We start from the raw sequence: 18,626 nt of genomic DNA, 5'->3' as shown, positions 1-18,626 counted from the left end.
CCAGAGGCTACACCATTTCCTAGCTGTGTGACTTCAGCATGTTACTTAGCATCTCTTAGCCTCAGCTCCTGCATCTGTAAAATGGGAAAATGTAAGGAATACTGGTACCAGTATACAAAGCACCTGAAACAGGGGCATTAGACAGCACTTACCAATGGCTAAACTATTCAAATTACCTCTAATATGAGCATCGGGAAATATGATGTACTCTGTTAGTTTTCTTAGTATGAACAATAATTACCTTGTAACAACTGCTTGATGTAAACAGCTTAGTCATTAGAGTCATATATTTCTTTTGCAAAAGAACTGAAACTTTCCTAATAATAATAATAATGATAATAATAATAATAATAATAATAATAATAATAAGTTAAAAACTGATGATTCCCTTCTGCTATTTTCAAAGTTGTTGTATTGAGCCTCAGAAGTAAACGAGGAACCTCTATGCTCAGGCCACCGCTCTAGGCCCTGCTTCTCCCCCTTTAACCCAGACTAATTTTCCCTCTGCCCGGAGCCCTTCTAACCATGAGGTGGGGAGCAGGCAACCTCAGTGCTATTCACCACCAGCCGCCAGTGGTCCATCACATCTACAAGTTTCTGACAAAATCTCCAATATCAAACATCCAAATCATAAACAAGAGTTTGTCTTTTAATAACAGGAGTAGATCTTTTTAACGTAATCTACATAAATTTGTACTGAGGTACAAGTTTTACCTTTTAGTCTGTAATGAATTAACTGAGTCTTTTCTAAAGCATGAAAAGAAAAAGATAAAAAGTCAAAAAAGAAGCAGAGAACACAACCAATAAACAAATAAAAGTTTTGCTTAATCTAAGAGAAAATAAAAACATCTGATAGGTTGGAGAACAAACGAAAATAAATTAAATTATTGAATTATTTAATTGCTAATTAATTAGCAAATTAAATATTAAAAGGAAAATGCCTTCATAAGAACTAATTCTATTTTGAAGATTACAAATTAGGTTCTAAAAAAACTGCAATGCTTAAAAAGCATCACACAATAATTCTTAAATGTCTTTATGCTGTCCAGTGTACAAAATGATAATATATTATGGTCTCCAAATTAAAATAAATCTGAAAGTCCAACATACTTTCACATATAGCTGAGATTAAAAAACATCACAATGATCACTTCTGACCAAAAAAAAAAAAAAGAAAGAAAGAAACTACTTCATTTGCAGTGAGTAAACAGAGACAAACAAAAATCCCATCATACCTAGTCTAGGAGGAAATGAAGTTAAAGGAGCCATGATAAGTTCCACGTAAGTTAAATTTACGAGGAAATATTCTTCTAGTTCTGGTATTTCATCCTGCAAAAATTACATCCATTAAATTCACTATAATTATGCTCTCAAAGTAATCACCTCTCACAAGCTGCTTTTTAAAATGATCTTATAAATATACGTACTTAAATAGTATACAGAAAATTTTAAAATGCAAACATAGAGTAGAAAAGATGTAAATTAGAAAAAATAAACATGTCTTGGCAAAGATTTTTTTTAGATTTGATGCCAAAAGCAAAAATAAACAAGTGGAACTATGTCAAACTAAAAAGCTTCTGCACAGCAAAAGAAACCATCAACAAAAAAAAGTCAACTAATGGAAGGGGAGAAAATATTTTCAAATCATATACATCCAAAACACATTTTAAAAATCACGTAACTCAACAGCAAAACAACTAATAATCTGATTTACAATGCAGAAGAAAGGAACACACATCTTTCCAAGGAAGATATACAAATGACCAACCTGTACATGAAAAGATGCTCAACATCATTAATCATCATAGAAATGCAAATCAAAACCACAATAAGATATCACCTCACACCTGTTAGAATGGCAATTATCAAAAAGACAAAACGTAAGTGTTTTTGTGTAGGTGAGAATGTGGAGAAAAGCGAATCCTTGTGCACTGCTGGTAGGAATGTAAACTGATGAAGCCATTGTGCAAAGCAATATGAAGGTTCCTCAGAAAGTTAAAAATAGAACTACCAGCATACCCACACCTGGGTATATATACCCAAAGGAAATGAAAACAGGATAGAGAAGAGGTATCTGCACTCCCATGTTCACTGCAGCATTATTCACAATAGCCAAGATATGGAAACAACCTAAGTGTCCATCAACAAATGAATGGATAAAGATGTCATGGTATATATATAAAATGGAATACTATTCAGCCATGAGAAAGAAGGAAATCCTTCCATTTTCAACAGCATGGATGGTCCTTGAGGGCATTATGCTAAATGAAATAAGCCAGATAGAGGAAGACAAATACTACATGGTATTACTTACATGTAGAATCTAAAAAAAAAAAAAAAAAAAAAGAGTCAAACTCACAGAAAGAAAGAGTAGAAAACTGGTTGCTGGGGCTGGACAGTGGGGAAAACTGAGAGGGATTGGTAAAAGAGTATAAACTCAGCTATGAGATAAATAAGGTCTGAGGAGCTAATGTAAAACATGGTGACTACAGCTGACAACACTGTACTGTAAAACTGAAACTTGCTAGAGAGGTAGAACTTAAATGTTCTCACACAAACAAAAAGATAAATAAGTGAGGGGATGGACGTGTTAATAACTAGATGCAGGGAATCCTTTCACAATGTGTACATATGTCACATCAACACAATATACACTTTAAATATCTTATAATTTCATATTTTTTTAGGTTCTACATGATGCCATGCAGAATTGGTTAGTTATACTTCAATAAAGCTGAAATTTAAAAAAATAAACTATTAAACTTATATATATGGTAAGTTATTAGGTTGAACCACGTGAAACTGCTAATATTATATCATTTTTGACCTAGACTAATATAATATGTAAACCAAATATATAAATACACAAACCTAATATATCTTAAATATAATAAGAGGAAAAGATTTTAATTACCTTAAATTTACCAAATTTCTGTAACTTCAGGTGAGGTACCTAAACTTTAAGGCCTCAATTCTACCATCTTTATAGTGAGAGAAATAATAGCTACTTTGGGGATTCCAATAATGATTAAAAATAATGTGTATGGATTGCCTGGCCTCGAAAGAGTCCCTTCAAAGTGACAGATATTTGTGATGGTTAATTTTAATATAATATTACTATTAACCACCAGTCCATCCAAGAGCACTGACAATAAGGCGGGCACTCAAAATATGAGGACTAGCAAAACCCACATCAGTAGTGACAAGACAGCAAACAATATTTACATAGAAACTCAATGTATATATTTATATGAATATATAATATCACAACATACACTTGTCTCTTCATTTTATTTAATGGAGATATGTTCCCATGTGAAAAAAAACTAGAAAATGAAGGTCACAGCCTCTATTTTATATAACATACGGACTAACGTGAGTTACAGAATCAGTTATGTTAAAGGAACTGTCCCCCATCTAACCCATCTGTTCTCCACCCCCGTGCAGTGACTCTCCCCTTATCAACCCCCAGCCTGGCTTATTTCTGTATATCCAGGCTTGCAGCCTCTTAATCTTGCACTACTCTGTAACAGAAAGGGCTTCAAAGCTCAAGGGAGAAGAAAAAGGAAACTTCAAAACCCTGTGTTCATATAACTAGACTCTGTAAACTAGACCCCTAAAGGGTGGCTATATATTTTCTGCTTTAAAACCCATCCCAGGGACACAAGGATGGTCCAACATATGCAAATTAATCAATGTAATACAACACATCAACAAGAGAAAGGACAAAAACCGCATGATCATTTCAATAGATGCAGAAAAAGCTTTTGATAAAATTCAACACCCATTTATGATAAAAACTCTCACCTCTCACCAAAGTGGGTATAGAGGGAACATATCTCAACATAATAAAAGCTATATATGACAAACCTACAGCTGGCATAGTACTCAACGGTGAAAAACTCAAAAGCTTCCCACTAAAATCTGGGACAAGACAAGGCTGCCCACTATCACCACTCCTATTCAATACAGTCTTGGAAGTCCTAGCCACAGCAATCAGGCAAAGAGAGAAATAAAAGGGATCCAAATTGGAAAAGAAGAGGTAAGTGTCACTATATGCAGATGACATGATACTATATATAGAAAACCCTAAAAGATCCACACAAAAACTACTAGAGCTGATTGAAGAATTCAGCAAGGTAGCAGGTTACAAGATTAACGTTGAAAAATCAGTTGCATTTCTTTACACTAATGATGAATCAACAGAAAAAGAAAGTAAAGAAACAATCCCCTTTAAAATAGCACCCAAAGTAATAAAATACCTAGGAATAAATCTAACCAATGAGGTGAAACACTTATACATGGAAAACTATAAAACACTGATGAAGGAAATTAAAGAAAACTTAAAAAAATGGAAAGATATCCCATGCTCATGAATTGGAAGAATCAATATTGTTAAAATGGTCACACTGCCCAAGGCAATCTACAGATTTAATGCAATCTCTATCAAATTACCCAGGACATATTTCACAGAACTAGAACAAATCATAATAAAATTTATATGGAACCACGAAAGACCTAGAATTGCCAAAGTATTACTGAAGAGAAAGAAAGAGGCTGGAGGAACAACTCTCCCAGACTTCAGACAATACTACAGAGCTACAGTCATCAAGACAGCCTGGTATTGGTACAAAAACAGACATATGGACCAATGGAACAGAATAGAGAGCCCAGAAATGAACCCACAAACTTTTGGTCAACTAATCTTCAACAAAGGAGGCAGGAATATACAATGGAATAAAGACAGTCTCTTCAACAAATGGTGTTGGGAAAATTGGACAGCAGCATGTAAAACAATGAAGCTAGAACACTCCCTTACACCATACACAAAAAGAAACTCAAAATGGATCAAAGACTAAAACATAAGACAAGATACAATAAACCTCCTAGAAGAAAATATAGACAAAACATTACCTGACACGCATCTCAAAAATGTTCTCCTAGAACAGTCTACCGAAGCAATAGAAATAAAAGCAAGAATAAACAAATGAGACCTAATGAAACTTACAAGTTTCTGCACAGCAAAGGAAAACGTAAGTAAAACAATACGACAACCTACAGAATGGGAGAAAATTTTTGCAAATGAAACTGACAAAGGCTTGATCTCCAGGATATATAAGCAGTTCACACGACTCAGTAAGAAAAAAACAAACAACCCAATCCAAAAATGCGCAGAAGACCTAAACAAGCAATTCTCCAAGGAAGACATACAAATGATCAATAGGCACATGAAAAAATGCTCAATATCACTAATTATCAGAGAAATGCAAATCAAAACTACAATGAGGTATCACCTCTCACCAGTCAGAATGGCCATCATTCAAAAGTCCACAAATGACAAATGCTGGAGAGGCTGTGAAGAAAAGGGAACCCTCCTACACTGCTGGTGGGAATGCAGTTTGGTGCAGCCACTATGGAAAACAGTGTGGAGATTCCTCAAAAGACTAGGAATAGACTTACCGTATGACCCAAGAATCCCGCTCCTTGGCATATATCCAGAAGAGACCCTACTTCAAAAAGACACCTGCACCCCAATGTTCATAGCAGCACTATTTACAACAGCCAAGACATAGAAACAGCCTAAATGTCCATCAACAGATGACTGGATAAAGAAGTTGTGGTATATTTACATAATGGAATAACTATTCAACCATAAAAACTGACAACATAACGCCATTTGCAGCAACATGGATGCTCCTGGAAAATGTCATTCTAAGTGAAGTAAGCCAGAAAGAGAAAAAAAAATACCATATGAGATCACTCATATGCAGAATCTAAAAAAAAAGAACAAAAAACAAAAATACAAAACAGAAACAGACTCATAAACATAGAATACAAACTTGTGGTTGCCAAGGGGATTGGGGGTGGGAAGGGACTGGGATTTCAAAATGTAGAATAGATAAACAAGATTGTACTGTGTAGCACAGGGAAATATATACAGGATCTTGTGGCAGCTCACAGTGAAAGAGAATGTGACAATGAACGTATGTATGTTCATGTATAACTGAAAAATTGTGCTCTACACTGGAATTTGACACAACACTGTAAAATGACTATAACTCAATAAAAAAAAAGTTTATTAAAAAAAAACTAACATATCTGAGTAAGTATCCATTTATTTATACTCAGTTACATTAATAGACTACATAGTTGAAAGAAGACTTATCTTAAAGTTTTATCAAATCTTTATGTCAAACACTGACATAGTATTACCTTTCACCTTACAGCTTTAGAGTTCTCACATTATTATATTAGGTCACAGAGCCATGATAATCAACAAAATAAGAATTACTGACTTCAGATGGTAAATGGTTTACAGTACTCATAATTTTGTAGTAAAAATCTCTTTCAAAAAGAGAACCCCCTAAATACATAGTAATTGAAAATTTTTTTCTAAGGCAATATTTATTCTCTCTCTCTTTCCCTCCCTAACCCCCCAAACACACAACATCTCCTACCTTCTCTATTTTCGTACTATTTCCATAAACCTCTTGGAAATGTATTTAGATAGTTGAAACACTAAGTCTCAAAATGCAACAAGATTTCACAATACGAAAAATCATTTAAAACACAATTTCAGTCACCAATGATTAAGTCTGACCATAATCACATTTTATACCAACGGCCTCTAGTTAGTCTCTCACTATCTCTAATTTAACCAGTCCTAACAACTAAGACGCTAAGCGACATGGCTTTGCTATTCCAGTGAATCCTTTGGAGTAATCAAAATGCTCCTTTGGAAATCTATGAGGCCAATGCCATCTTAAAGGGACTGCCCTAAGGAAATTCTCTGTATAGCAAGATGTTCTGTAATAAAATACACAACAGCAGACCAGACTATCTAGACAAGAACAGAATCCCCCATGTGGTTTTAAAAAAGTCACGAAAAGAAAAAGGCTGATTGAAAAGCACCAGAATATTTAATCGATCTACTCTTTATCTGGTTATCCAGGTTTAATACAATAATAGTGAAATAAGAGTTTTACCTCGAGTATAGTGATGTTGATGGCTGCGGCTGTTTCCCCTTCTTCTAAAATCAGAAAGCCAACTACCGGCACAAAGTCAACACCTGGCTCAGCTAGGTTACCTTCTGTTTGGTTCTTTAGGCTCAACATTCCAGGAACTGTGGTGTATGTAACATTAATGGCTCCTAATTGAATTGGATGGGAAAACATTTTATAATTATTTAAAATTTAAAAATAATATCTCATTATGAACATTTTGACTTTGCCTAGAAGCACCTGCACTAGCTGTGTTACTGGCCCCAATTCCCCACCCCTTTCTAAATCATTGGCCTTTACCATGTCATAGGTAATGGCTGAGAGATGCCGCCTTGTGGGCAAGGCATACTGCCCTGCCTCCAGACGTTCTGAGTTTGGCTGCATGACTTGTTTTGGCTGCTAGTACAAGGTAAAAGTGCTGATGTGGTTCTGAGCCTGGACCACAGGGGGCCTGGCATGTCTCTGCTTGCTTTCTTGTGTCTCTACTGGTTCCACGAGAAGAATGAGAAGCATAGGAGTACAGCCATCCCTGACCAAGCCCAGCCTCAGTTAGTGGACCCACAGCTAGCCTATTACACATGCTGCTGAGATTTTGATTGTTTCTTACACAGCACTTTTGTGAAACTACATAATTCCTTTAATCTTTCAAAAATAAAGAAGTTATAAAGTCCTGTTCTGAATTAATAAATACAATTTTTTCCTGTCTCTGATTTGTTTTAGCAATGGCTTTCATTGCCCTAAACAGAACATTTAAAAAGCATCCTCCTGGAAACGCCATTCATTCTTCAGTAACACAAACCTAGAGATCCAAATTCTCTGTTGACGAAAAGCTGAACTGTTACGTTAGCCTCTTGGAGCAAAACAAATCTTGATGCAAGAGCAAAATTTAAAACTCCATGTGGTTCATCGCTGGCTTCGACAGTCAGAACACATGCATATCCTTGAGCATCAAGCAGAGCGGTTCCTGCTGGTGGAACTCCTACGAATGTCAGGGACCACAAGAAATAAACAGTGATTTGCATTAACTTCTAAATACTTAAACTATAACCCTGCTCTCTGAAACACATTAAAGTAATCAGAAAGTATTCTATTTCATTTACTTCTCTAACAGAAATCTTCAGGTTGACAAACAGTACCTACTTTATAGTTTTCTTCTTCTTAGACAGCAAATCATGAATTTATTTTTGCTTGGCCTATTATTATCATTATTTGCTATACTGATCATCTGAACTACAGAAACTGAGTAGAAACTGAAGAAAATACCCAGATAATTTGCCCACAATTATTAAATCTGATTTATCCATATAACTGGTCCAGAATTCAAACTGATCTGCTAGTATAAAATTAATTTCAGAAAAATTCTACCTTTGGAAATGTATTTTATTTCATAAAGAAATATTTAACAAAATTTTTAAAGGCTTTAATTGAATTCATAAAGGTAAGTATTTCCATTCTGAGCTGTTTTTTTTTTTTGGATCTAAATTTTTATGAGACAGACAATACTATAAGTAATATTTTAAAAATCAGTATGTATTTAATTGTTAAATATAGAGATAGCAACTATTATCTTTTTTCTGAAAAGAATAATATACCAGAGGAAAAAATGTAATTAAATTCTGCATTACCTTGTGTCCTGATGTCATACAGAATAACTTGGTATACTTCTTTCTCCTCAGGAATACTGTCATCCAACAAATGCACAGATATTGTTTTTTTCAGTGACCCCTACGTCAAACAGAAAGAAATTCATCCCTCTGTGTCACTGAATACAAACTACCTTCTGCTTTTACTGGCCTTATAAATTGTACATCCAAATATACTTTCACTTACAGAGTTCCATGGCTTAAAAAAAACAGATTAAATAAAAAACTATTGTCTCACATGAAACCAGGCTTATAATAGGTAGAGACTAAGTGCGGAAGATTCTGAGTGCTGAGCTAATGAATGCAGATTTTATCCAATGAGCAGTATAGCACTACTGAAAATTTCAGACAAAGCAATAAATAAGAGAGATTTCAAAGGCAGTCATGAATGGGAAAAACTAGAGTCTGGAAAATAAGACCAGTGTTGAAGGGAAACCAGTTATTAGAAGTCAAATGTAGTACTCAAGACAGAAGGTTATAGGGGTTTGGCTTAGTATCAAGGCAGTGGAAATGAAGAGAGAAGAATTAAACACATTATCAAACAAGAATTCATATCAAGTGAGTGTGGAGAAGAGGAGATGATAGAGTTACAATAAAGTAGTGTTGATTTTCTATCCAAGAACTGCTTTTAAATACTTATTTTCCACCAACCGTCTTCTTTCAAACTATCAGAAAGAGCCTTTAAATATAACTTCAAAAATACTGTGTGAACAGGAGGTAAAAAGACATTTGTTTCTAGGGCTATATCTGCTGCTTCATAGGAGTGAAACATTTAAAGTCCAAAGTGCATTTAAAGTTCCAAGACAGAGAGGAGTAAGAGAAGAGGGACAAGCAGTGTTTATCATCTCCAGAATGACACAGGTGACACCAACAGTGGGAGGAGGGCAGGAAGGCTGCAAGATGGCTTGCTTCAAATACCAAGTCAGCATCTTGTTTCCTTAAAGGAGACCTACCAAGTACTTAACAGAAAAATAAACCCCCTCCTTAAGTCTCCCTTTAGGTTTCTAAGCAAGCAGCTCCCTCATCAATCTCTCTCCATCCTAGAATTACATAATCAGAATTTTCCCATTTTCCTCACAACACAGCTTCCTCCAGATATTTGCAGCAAAGCATTTTCTTGGTGGTATTACCTCAGGAAAGAAGAGTTGTCCAGTAAAGTTAGCAAAATTGAGTTCTAGGTTTTGCCCGATAACTTTCCAGTTAACAGTAACATTTCCTCGACCAGGGGGTGTTCTTATCACATGGAATTGTAAAATTTCTCCTGCAGGTGAAATGTACAGATTGAGAAACGTTTAATGTAACATGAACTTAACATCTGAAGCCAACAAAACCCAAATCCCAAACATGCAATTGAAGCACCTTTTCCAAAAACATTAGAAAGGTGTTCTGTTTGCAATTGTCTAGAAGCTTTATACATGCTTACTGTTTATTAACACATTATTGTTTAACCCACTTCTAAATATTTCCACTTAGTAGAACATCAGGAAGTTCAACATGTAAAAGCTACAAAGGCACATGCTAAAATGGAAAACACAAACAAACACTCCAAAACATGCACCAGAACACAAATGTTCTGTGAAGTAAAGAAAATTATGAAGTCCTCATGGTCAAAACTAGTAATGACATAAGTAAATTTTTCCTTCACTTCTCAAAAGGACACAAATTCCTTACACTGGTATGCAATGTGATTTTACACAATGCATGCATAAAAATGCTTGCAAATACCTGAAAATCACATTTCTTTAAATTGTAACTTACATATACCATCAATGATTTTGTTTTATAAAAAGAAATACAAAGGAAAGGTGTCAAATCTGTACATCAACCTCTGTAACTTTCCCAAAGTTACAGTTAACCTTCCTGGGTAATTGAGGTATTTTAGATACTTTCCATTCCTGGCTTTTATCCTCATGTAATACTTTGTAAAAGTGAAGAAAATCTTAGTAGTCATTTCTTCTAAATGGCTGAAAGTGGAAAGTAAGCTCCTAGAGAGTACTGCTGTAGCCATCTGGCTTGCTGAAAAGATGCTGAATTCAAAAGTTTCACAATGAGGAGCACAAGTTAAGGTATACTAATAAACTGTATCACTAAAAATAATAATTATTATAAAAAGATAAATGAATTGATGCTTAAAAGGCTGAAAAGAACACATCCTTATTCAAATTTTAGAGCACAGACATATAGTTGAAATCCATGCATAGTCATTAAAAATATCACTTTTACTTAGTTATCCAAATAAGTAAACACTTCTGACACTTTTTAAACAAGGAGAGTAGAAACAAAATGAAATATAAACACCCTTTCCAAGTATTTTTAACTGCTAGAACTTTCTTTATTCTTGAAGAAAATAAAATTAAATAATTATTTCTAATAAAAAGGTTTCTTAAATTAAAATACCATAAATTAATTAATTTGGAGATTATCTTAATTTCAATTACTAAAAAACAAAATAAAATTTTCATACTAAATATAAGCACATATAATTTTAATGCAATAAATTATCTGGGGACAGCAGAAAATACAAGGAAGCAAAAACATCAGAAAGATTTCTAAATAAGATTTCCTCAAATACTTCAATGTTTAATGTACACATTTTTAAATGTTTCAATTCAAAAAAATTTTTTTTAATTGTCATTACATTAGTAGACTGAGACTTGGATGATGGTTTGGTTTTTTTTTTTTGAAACATACAGGAACTGCTAATAGGAATCAGAGTGTCCAAAAGTTAGGATTTAACCGAAAGATGGGTAGAAGCAGCCATAATCGCCAGACCATTTCAAGTTTTTATACTTGTACAGCTCACATGAACAAAGGCAAAGGCACAACAGGGAAACCCTGGCGTCTCTATTGTACACCATGCAGAATTCCTCAAGCGTTTATTACTGAAAGGCACAGACAGAGCCTTGGAGTCATTAAGCTGTTTCACCTACTTTACTATCTGGTGACACAAATAAAAAGGTATATAGAGTCATGGTTTTCGAATTTTAAAAAAAGTCACAAAACAAAAGTATACTTCAAAAAGAAAATTATGGAAGTTTGATCAAGTACTAAAAATGCAATGAGGATACAAGCGGCAAAAAAAAGTGTAGGTCAATAAGAATCCATGTTGAAGGGGAACCTGTAAACATCACAGTAAAAAACGTGGCTGTAAGGTGGTACAGAGATTTCGGAAAATTACACCATTAAAGGTGAGACTAAAAGTAAAATGCCAAGGAGAGAAAAAAGTAAAATCCTTCTAAAAACTTATTACATGTAAAAATACTCAGTCTAATACTACCAAATTAGTATCACCTGTGAAAATTTAACAAGTTACCATCCAAGTAACTTGCAAGAATATACTGCGAGAAGCACAGTTTGAAACACAACACACACACATAAGAGGTACAGCAAGTATTCCTTAAACACATAAATCTTGTAAGCCCACTGCAAATCAGGTCAACAGTGTGGACAGCGTGAAGACTTTCCGAACAGTCAAAACAGAGTATTGACTTTGCCCCTTTAAGGCCGACTGCCAAGAAGCAGGTCTATTTAAAATGCTTCCCAGGAAAAATTACCAGAAAGCTACCTTCTACCTAGAGGAGGAGTAAAAGAACAAAGAAAAAGGAAAAATTAGAAACAAATGTTTAGTTTTCTAAATATAAGGAAAGGACAGAAGGTAGGTCCTAGAGAGGGAAGGTAAAATTTTCAGGTAACAAACACTTTTACTGACCTGCCTTCTAGTTTTTACCCAGGATGAAGGCCTAAGGAGAACCCTCCTCTACCAGAGGGTGTGACTAACTCCTGGATGTTTACCTTGATATGAAATCTAGAGCTCACCAAAAGGTGGTGGCACATTTTAACTCGAAGCAGAAGATCTACCATGTGGGCTCTAAGTCTAGCCTAACACAAATAAGAAATATGAATATCAAATTCGTTCTAATAACCCAGAGTGTTTCGTCTATTTGTTTCTAAAACAAATCAGGATTCTTTTTACAAAGATAAACATCAACTATGATGTGTATAAAAATAATGGAAAATAAACACAGGACACATATTATAACAGATTCATGTATACATGGTAGACAGGTACCATCCAAATGGACTGTGCTCTACAACAGAAAATAATTTAAAACAATTACAGAGATATGAATTAGGTGAAGCACAAACTGTCAATATGAACAGTTAACAAAAAAAGGTATTTCTAATACAACAGTTTGATATATTTTATTAAAGAATCACACTTGTTCAAATCTTTGCCTAGAAAAGAATTATGCTGCCTCCAAAAAAAGGAAAATTTTTAAACCCACTGAACATGACATAATGATTATGATGCTGCAGAGCTGTGTGGAGTGAAACATCCAACACAGATTTAGAAATAGCACATCTATACATAGTTTGTAACCACAGTAAAAATCTACTGTCCCATATTTCTAAATTCTGCCCATTACATTTGGAAGAAAGTGATATTTACCACTGGGCATCTATCCAGTTTCTTTTGGACAAAAATGTAGAAATAGGATTCCAGAAAACTCAATACATTATTAAACATTAAGGCAATTTCTCCCCATGAACTGAAAATGCATTCTAGAGCCAGAAGTTCAGCAGAGTCCACATTTCAAATCTAATCACATGAATGAAACTCCAACACTAGGCCAAAAGCAATGTTAACATTGTTAAAATGCGACATGGCATGAACTTTTCCACCCCATTTGTTTAGCAGTTATCTGTGAAGAATCACCATGAAGTTTTCATTAATTCATTTTTGTAAACACGTGCTTGATAGACATTTCTCTGGGCAATGTCGCAGCAACATAAAAGAATACACACACAAAATACTGAATTCTGAAGTTCAACATAACATTTTTGAAAAAAGAAAATTAATTTAGACTTTAGGAAAAGGTTTAGGAGGAAAGGGAAAGAAAAGTGAGTAAAAAAATAGAAATTCTTCTCAATTTTTATTTAGAAAAAGTGAAGAGTCTAAGGAGTACTAATTAATGAAAGCGATTCACTGTTTTATTTCCTTTACCAAACTCATGCTCATAGACTGATATGATAAAGCAGATTTTTAACCATGTGTTTTAATGACTCATCATTTTCCCTCCTTACACTTCCTAAAGATTATTTGACTGTTGGAAACTAAAGACCACAATCTGATTTGCAGGTTAAATTCGTTCAGGCGAAGAACACAGGTACCCCTGCCTGCAGTTTCTCCAAGATGACAGAAGAGCCTCCAATCCACCACCACCGTCACCACCCAGACTCTCACAGGATCCACTTTATGACACTAGCTGTTTTACAGTTAAAATCTCTTTAAAGTAATCCTGGACATTCAAATATTTTTGTATTTAAAAAAAAAACTCCCATCCTATTGCTGAAAATTACATACCTAGTCTAGCTCTTAAGTCCTTCCTTAAATCTAATCCTTTCTGCTCCCTGAATTTATTTATACCATCCATGGCGCTAACACTTTTGTTGTCTTCTTCTACATTACTTTCTTCCCTGTATCTCTTCAAGAAAACAAGTCCAAAGTTCTCTACGCTTTAATCTGTTTTCTACAGTTTTTCTCCTTTCCTTGCTCTCGTAGCCAATAAGCAGAATATCCCCTAAGGCAGTGCCTCTCACATTTAATGCAGTGAAGGACAAGGGGTTTTTGTTTGTTTTTTTGTTTTCTTGATCTATTATAGACTGACATTTTTGTAAAACACAGTAAAATAAATTACTACATAATTTAAATGGCAAAAAGAACTCATACAAAATATAAGCCCATAGAGATCACTTTTGGATATCACAGCAAAATGAGATCACGGCAAAATGAGATCGTTATACAAGTCTCTAGAAAAGATTCTTTCGTTCTTGAGCTCAACTTGTCACCAACCAGGAGCAGACACTTAGTATGCAGATGTCAGTCTGAGCACGGTATTCTGAGGAGCACTGCCCCAAAGGCCTTGAGGTCCTGTATTTTGTTATCCTTAGTTATTTGCTCTCCATCCCAAGTCCTCCTTTAAAACTCCTCTGCAGTTACTACTGTTCCCTCTAGCCCATTCGGGAATCTAATCTCCCTTGTTGCCTATTCTAGTACGAGATACACTAGTTAATTTTCTCTTCTGATAACTAATGAAAACACTCTCGTACTCTGGTCTCTTCCCACCTCTCTGGCAGAGCCTCCTCTCCTCGCTCCTCTCTTCTTCGCCTTCTGCCCTTCCCAGCACCTTAGTCTGGTGTTCCACACAGCTCCACCCTTGACAACTTGCTTTGCTTCCTCTCTCCACTTAGATCTTATTAATTTCCCTGATTTCAACTATGACCTCTAAAAATCCAGTTTCTAACCTCTAGCTGAAGATAGGGTCAGGTTCTCTCACCAATGCTCTCCTCTCACATGGACACTGTTACTCAAATTCAGTATTCTTCCAACTCAGATCCTGAAATATTTACCCAAACTTTCCGCACTGTCAGGTTCTGCAGTTGACAAGCTAAGGCAAAACAAAGTTTCTTCTCAAAAGGTGCCCTAGCGCATAAGCTTCGAATTCAGGCAGCACTAGGTTTAAACTCTACCATGAGTAACTACATGCTAGGTCGTCCCTCTAAAATTCAGTTTCCTTATGTGAAAATCTGGTGTGTATCATCACACCTACTTCATAGCTCTGCTGTTAAAATGAAGTGAAATAATGGATGTGAAATGTCTGGCACACAGAAAACACTCAATAAATGTTATTGCTGTTGTCATTATTATTAAGATTAACCTCTCCGGCAGTGACTTTTTACTTGTATTAAACTACAAATAATTTTCTCAGAGTTGCTGATCTGTCTTTAGATTGGACTTAGGGCAATTTGTTAGTCACTTTTACTCACTATTGCTATGACAACATGAAATTAGAAATCATTAATAAAGAGTGTTGGAAAATGGCTCAGACATTGCATTAAGTTAAATAAACTTGCAAGTTGGAAGTACAGTAAGGTAAGAGCTGACGCACACTAAAATGCACTCAGTTTCCAGCACAGCCACTAACTAGCTACGTGATTTTGTCCAGTCACTTAATCTCTCTGTGTCTCAGTTTTCTCATCTGTAAAATCAAAATCCAAATGCAGAATTTATGTCCTTTTCATCTATTACCTCTTTGAGGTACAATTATCTTTTTAAACAGAAATTATAATAAAACACAGACTCTAAATATGAGTTTTATCTCAAACTGACTTATTCAAAGACAAAAACACTGCTATAATGTTTTAAACAAAAAGTAGCCTAAAAAATGTAAACCCAAATATGATGCAAAATATTAAGAGCCAAAGAAATTATTGTTTCTTTAAGGGAAAAAAAGGAGATTTTATAATTTTTTCTAGTTTGGCACTTTGTTCATAAAATACACAAACAAATAAACATAAAATCCAGGCTAATACATTCACTGATTACAAACTACTGTTTGTTTTGAACAGAGGGCCAGTGTTTCACCATTTAATGTCAACAGTTACCACTGAGCACACACACACTATGTGATCAGAACTATGCTAAGCATGTCACACTTACTAGCTCACTTAATCCACACACAGAAACCTATGAAGGAAGTTGTATTTCCTATCAGCTGACAGATGAGAAAGCTGAGCATCCCAGGTTTGACTAATTTCCTCAAAATCACACTAGTGGGGAGTGGCAAGCTAGAACACAATACCAATCTGCAAGGCTCCTAAATCTAGTTAAACAGTTCACCATACAGCCCCAGCCCAAATAAGCTCCATGCACATTAACAAACCCAGCTGTACAAAATAATGAAAGAATTTTTAAAATGGGAAACTTTAAAAGACTAGACAAAAAAATGGCATCCATGGAAAAGAGAATGAATGTGCACAACAAAAAAAGGAACCCACCTTCATGACCTATGACAGATCTGGAAGCTGTCTGAAAGCTAACAATGCCCGCCACATTGTCATTGGCCAAAATGTTCACTGTGACGGTGTCAGAGCTGGGCGAAATCCGACTTCCGCCTTCGGTGTACACCAAACCAACGATGATGCTCTCATCATCCTCGGGCTCAGTATCATCCAAAATAGTTAAAATGGCTGTCTTTTTGGTTTCACCTATAAAGAATTAATGGAATAAAACCTAAGTAAGAAAAATCATCAACAGAGAACTTATAAAGGCCCAAAACAACTTCTTTCAAAAAAAAGTTAAGCAAAAATACGTGAGTGAATTACAACAGTTCAGTATCATAAGCAATATAGTTGCCACCATAAGCAAATGTTATATGTTTATCTCTATCCTCTTTCACATATAAGACACTAAAATTTCATTAATATGGATAGATTGTGAAAAGGACATTTTGAATTATATAAAGGGTAGAATTATTTCAAAGAACCATGGTTTTACTTCCTGGTCTTTAGCCCAGAACAATGACCTAGGTAGGGGAAGAGGTTCTAAAGCATCTTCTGTTTAGAAACAGCTCCCTCTAGGAGAGTGGAGTCTCATTCTCATTTCGGTGTTAAAACTGAGAACGATTTTCAGGTAATCAAGCTGATACTTCCCTGAAAGACCAGGAATGCTTAGGGAATAGCAGTCAAAATGGGAAACAGAAACAGGATGATTAATTCTGAGCTAAAGAACCCGCCTAAATGAGGTAAGTCTTCCAGAAGCCAGATGAGATGACACCATCAGATACCAGTTTGCAGGCTGTGGACCTTAAAGAAAAGAGGCAGGACCAAGAGTGCCTCCAGAGAGCACGGATTATCTAAGAATTTAGGTTGGCTATAAACTATAGGCCATTTTGTGTGAGACTAAAGTTACAACTCATGGTAACACTAATTTGTATAATGCCATTATTTTACATGATAACTTCTTTGTAGTTACCAAAGTCAGTAAAAAACCTAACTTTAAATTTTCATCTCCACTCCCTCCTCATTAAATTTTCATTATTTCCTTTGAAATAGGGAGAAATGTTACCAATCACCAATCTGTGGATCCCTCCCCCACAACAAGCATATCATTATTCCACTGTTACCAAAACCAATTACTAGAAAATAACCATTATAGAAAAGTTTTATAGTATTTTTAAATTTTTCTGTAAAATATAATGCTTATTAGATGTTTCAAAAAGTATAATCTATATCCATCATGACCCCAATTACTGTTTCCAAAAAAGTATATGCATTAAAAAGTTAAATGATAAAAGATGCCATGAATTGCTCTAAGATATAAAATTGTGAATGACATTTACTTCCTCATTTTGTTGAATAACCTTAAGTTTTTATGAGTATACATTACTTTTCAACCAGAAAAACAGTATGTTAAAAAAATATATAAAATTTATAATTGCCCAAATCAGGATTTAAACAATGATTTCAGTAAAAATATCTTTCTCCTACTCAAAGAAAACTATATTAAATATATGAAATTTTGAAATTTTCAAGAATTAGATGACTCAAACAGCCTTGGAAAAGAATCAGTGAATCTGACCCTAATTCTAACTATTGTCCAAGTTCTCTACAATTTAATTGTTCATGAAAATGTAAAACAGTGTTCCCATCCAAGTCTAAGGACAGTATTATAAGTTGATCTATCACTAGGCCTAATTTAACATGAATGAAGTAAGCAAATTTATACTATTTATACTTACAAATGATTCTCTTTGGAGGTTTATCCTGATTTGTCTAGTGCATATGAAAAAGCTTCCCAGTTAATACTCATTTTCATAGCTACCAATACTTCTTACCCACATGTCTAGTTGTAGATACATGGCTCATTCTTGTAACTTCCTTTTCAAAAGTAAAACTTGCTTTACAGATGGCCTCTACATTTCCTTAAAGCCTCTCTACCACAAATAAAAAGGATAAAATTCACACATTCCCTAAAAATCTTCTCTTTTTAATAAACTACAAAATACACATGGCAGGCCCTATCAGTCTACATATATCAGTATACATATTAACAAGCAAATTAACTTCCATTTTTTTTCAAAACTATCATGCACTTTTACATATCAGCAAGAGTGTACACAGTTAGAATTCATACGAACAT

General features: G+C 34.7%; 1 protein-coding gene across 1 annotated transcript in view; it reads right to left on the bottom strand.

Annotated features, from left to right (window-relative positions):
* Positions 1-18,626, bottom strand: part of ADGRV1 (adhesion G protein-coupled receptor V1) — a 471,409-nt gene that overhangs the window by 346,225 nt on the left and 106,558 nt on the right. Inside the window, exons 34-39 of the mRNA XM_032475997.1 lie at positions 16,484-16,693; positions 9,775-9,905; positions 8,627-8,726; positions 7,801-7,980; positions 6,987-7,150; positions 1,236-1,329 (exon numbers count right to left, since the gene is read on the bottom strand). Of these exons, the coding sequence (XP_032331888.1) occupies positions 1,236-1,329; positions 6,987-7,150; positions 7,801-7,980; positions 8,627-8,726; positions 9,775-9,905; positions 16,484-16,693 (879 nt within the window). The remainder of the gene's footprint in view (positions 1-1,235; positions 1,330-6,986; positions 7,151-7,800; positions 7,981-8,626; positions 8,727-9,774; positions 9,906-16,483; positions 16,694-18,626) is intronic.

This window comes from Camelus ferus, chromosome 3 (assembly GCF_009834535.1).
Source record: "Camelus ferus isolate YT-003-E chromosome 3, BCGSAC_Cfer_1.0, whole genome shotgun sequence".
Lineage (NCBI taxonomy): Eukaryota > Metazoa > Chordata > Mammalia > Artiodactyla > Camelidae > Camelus > Camelus ferus.
This window is presented reverse-complemented; position numbering and strand designations above follow the sequence as displayed.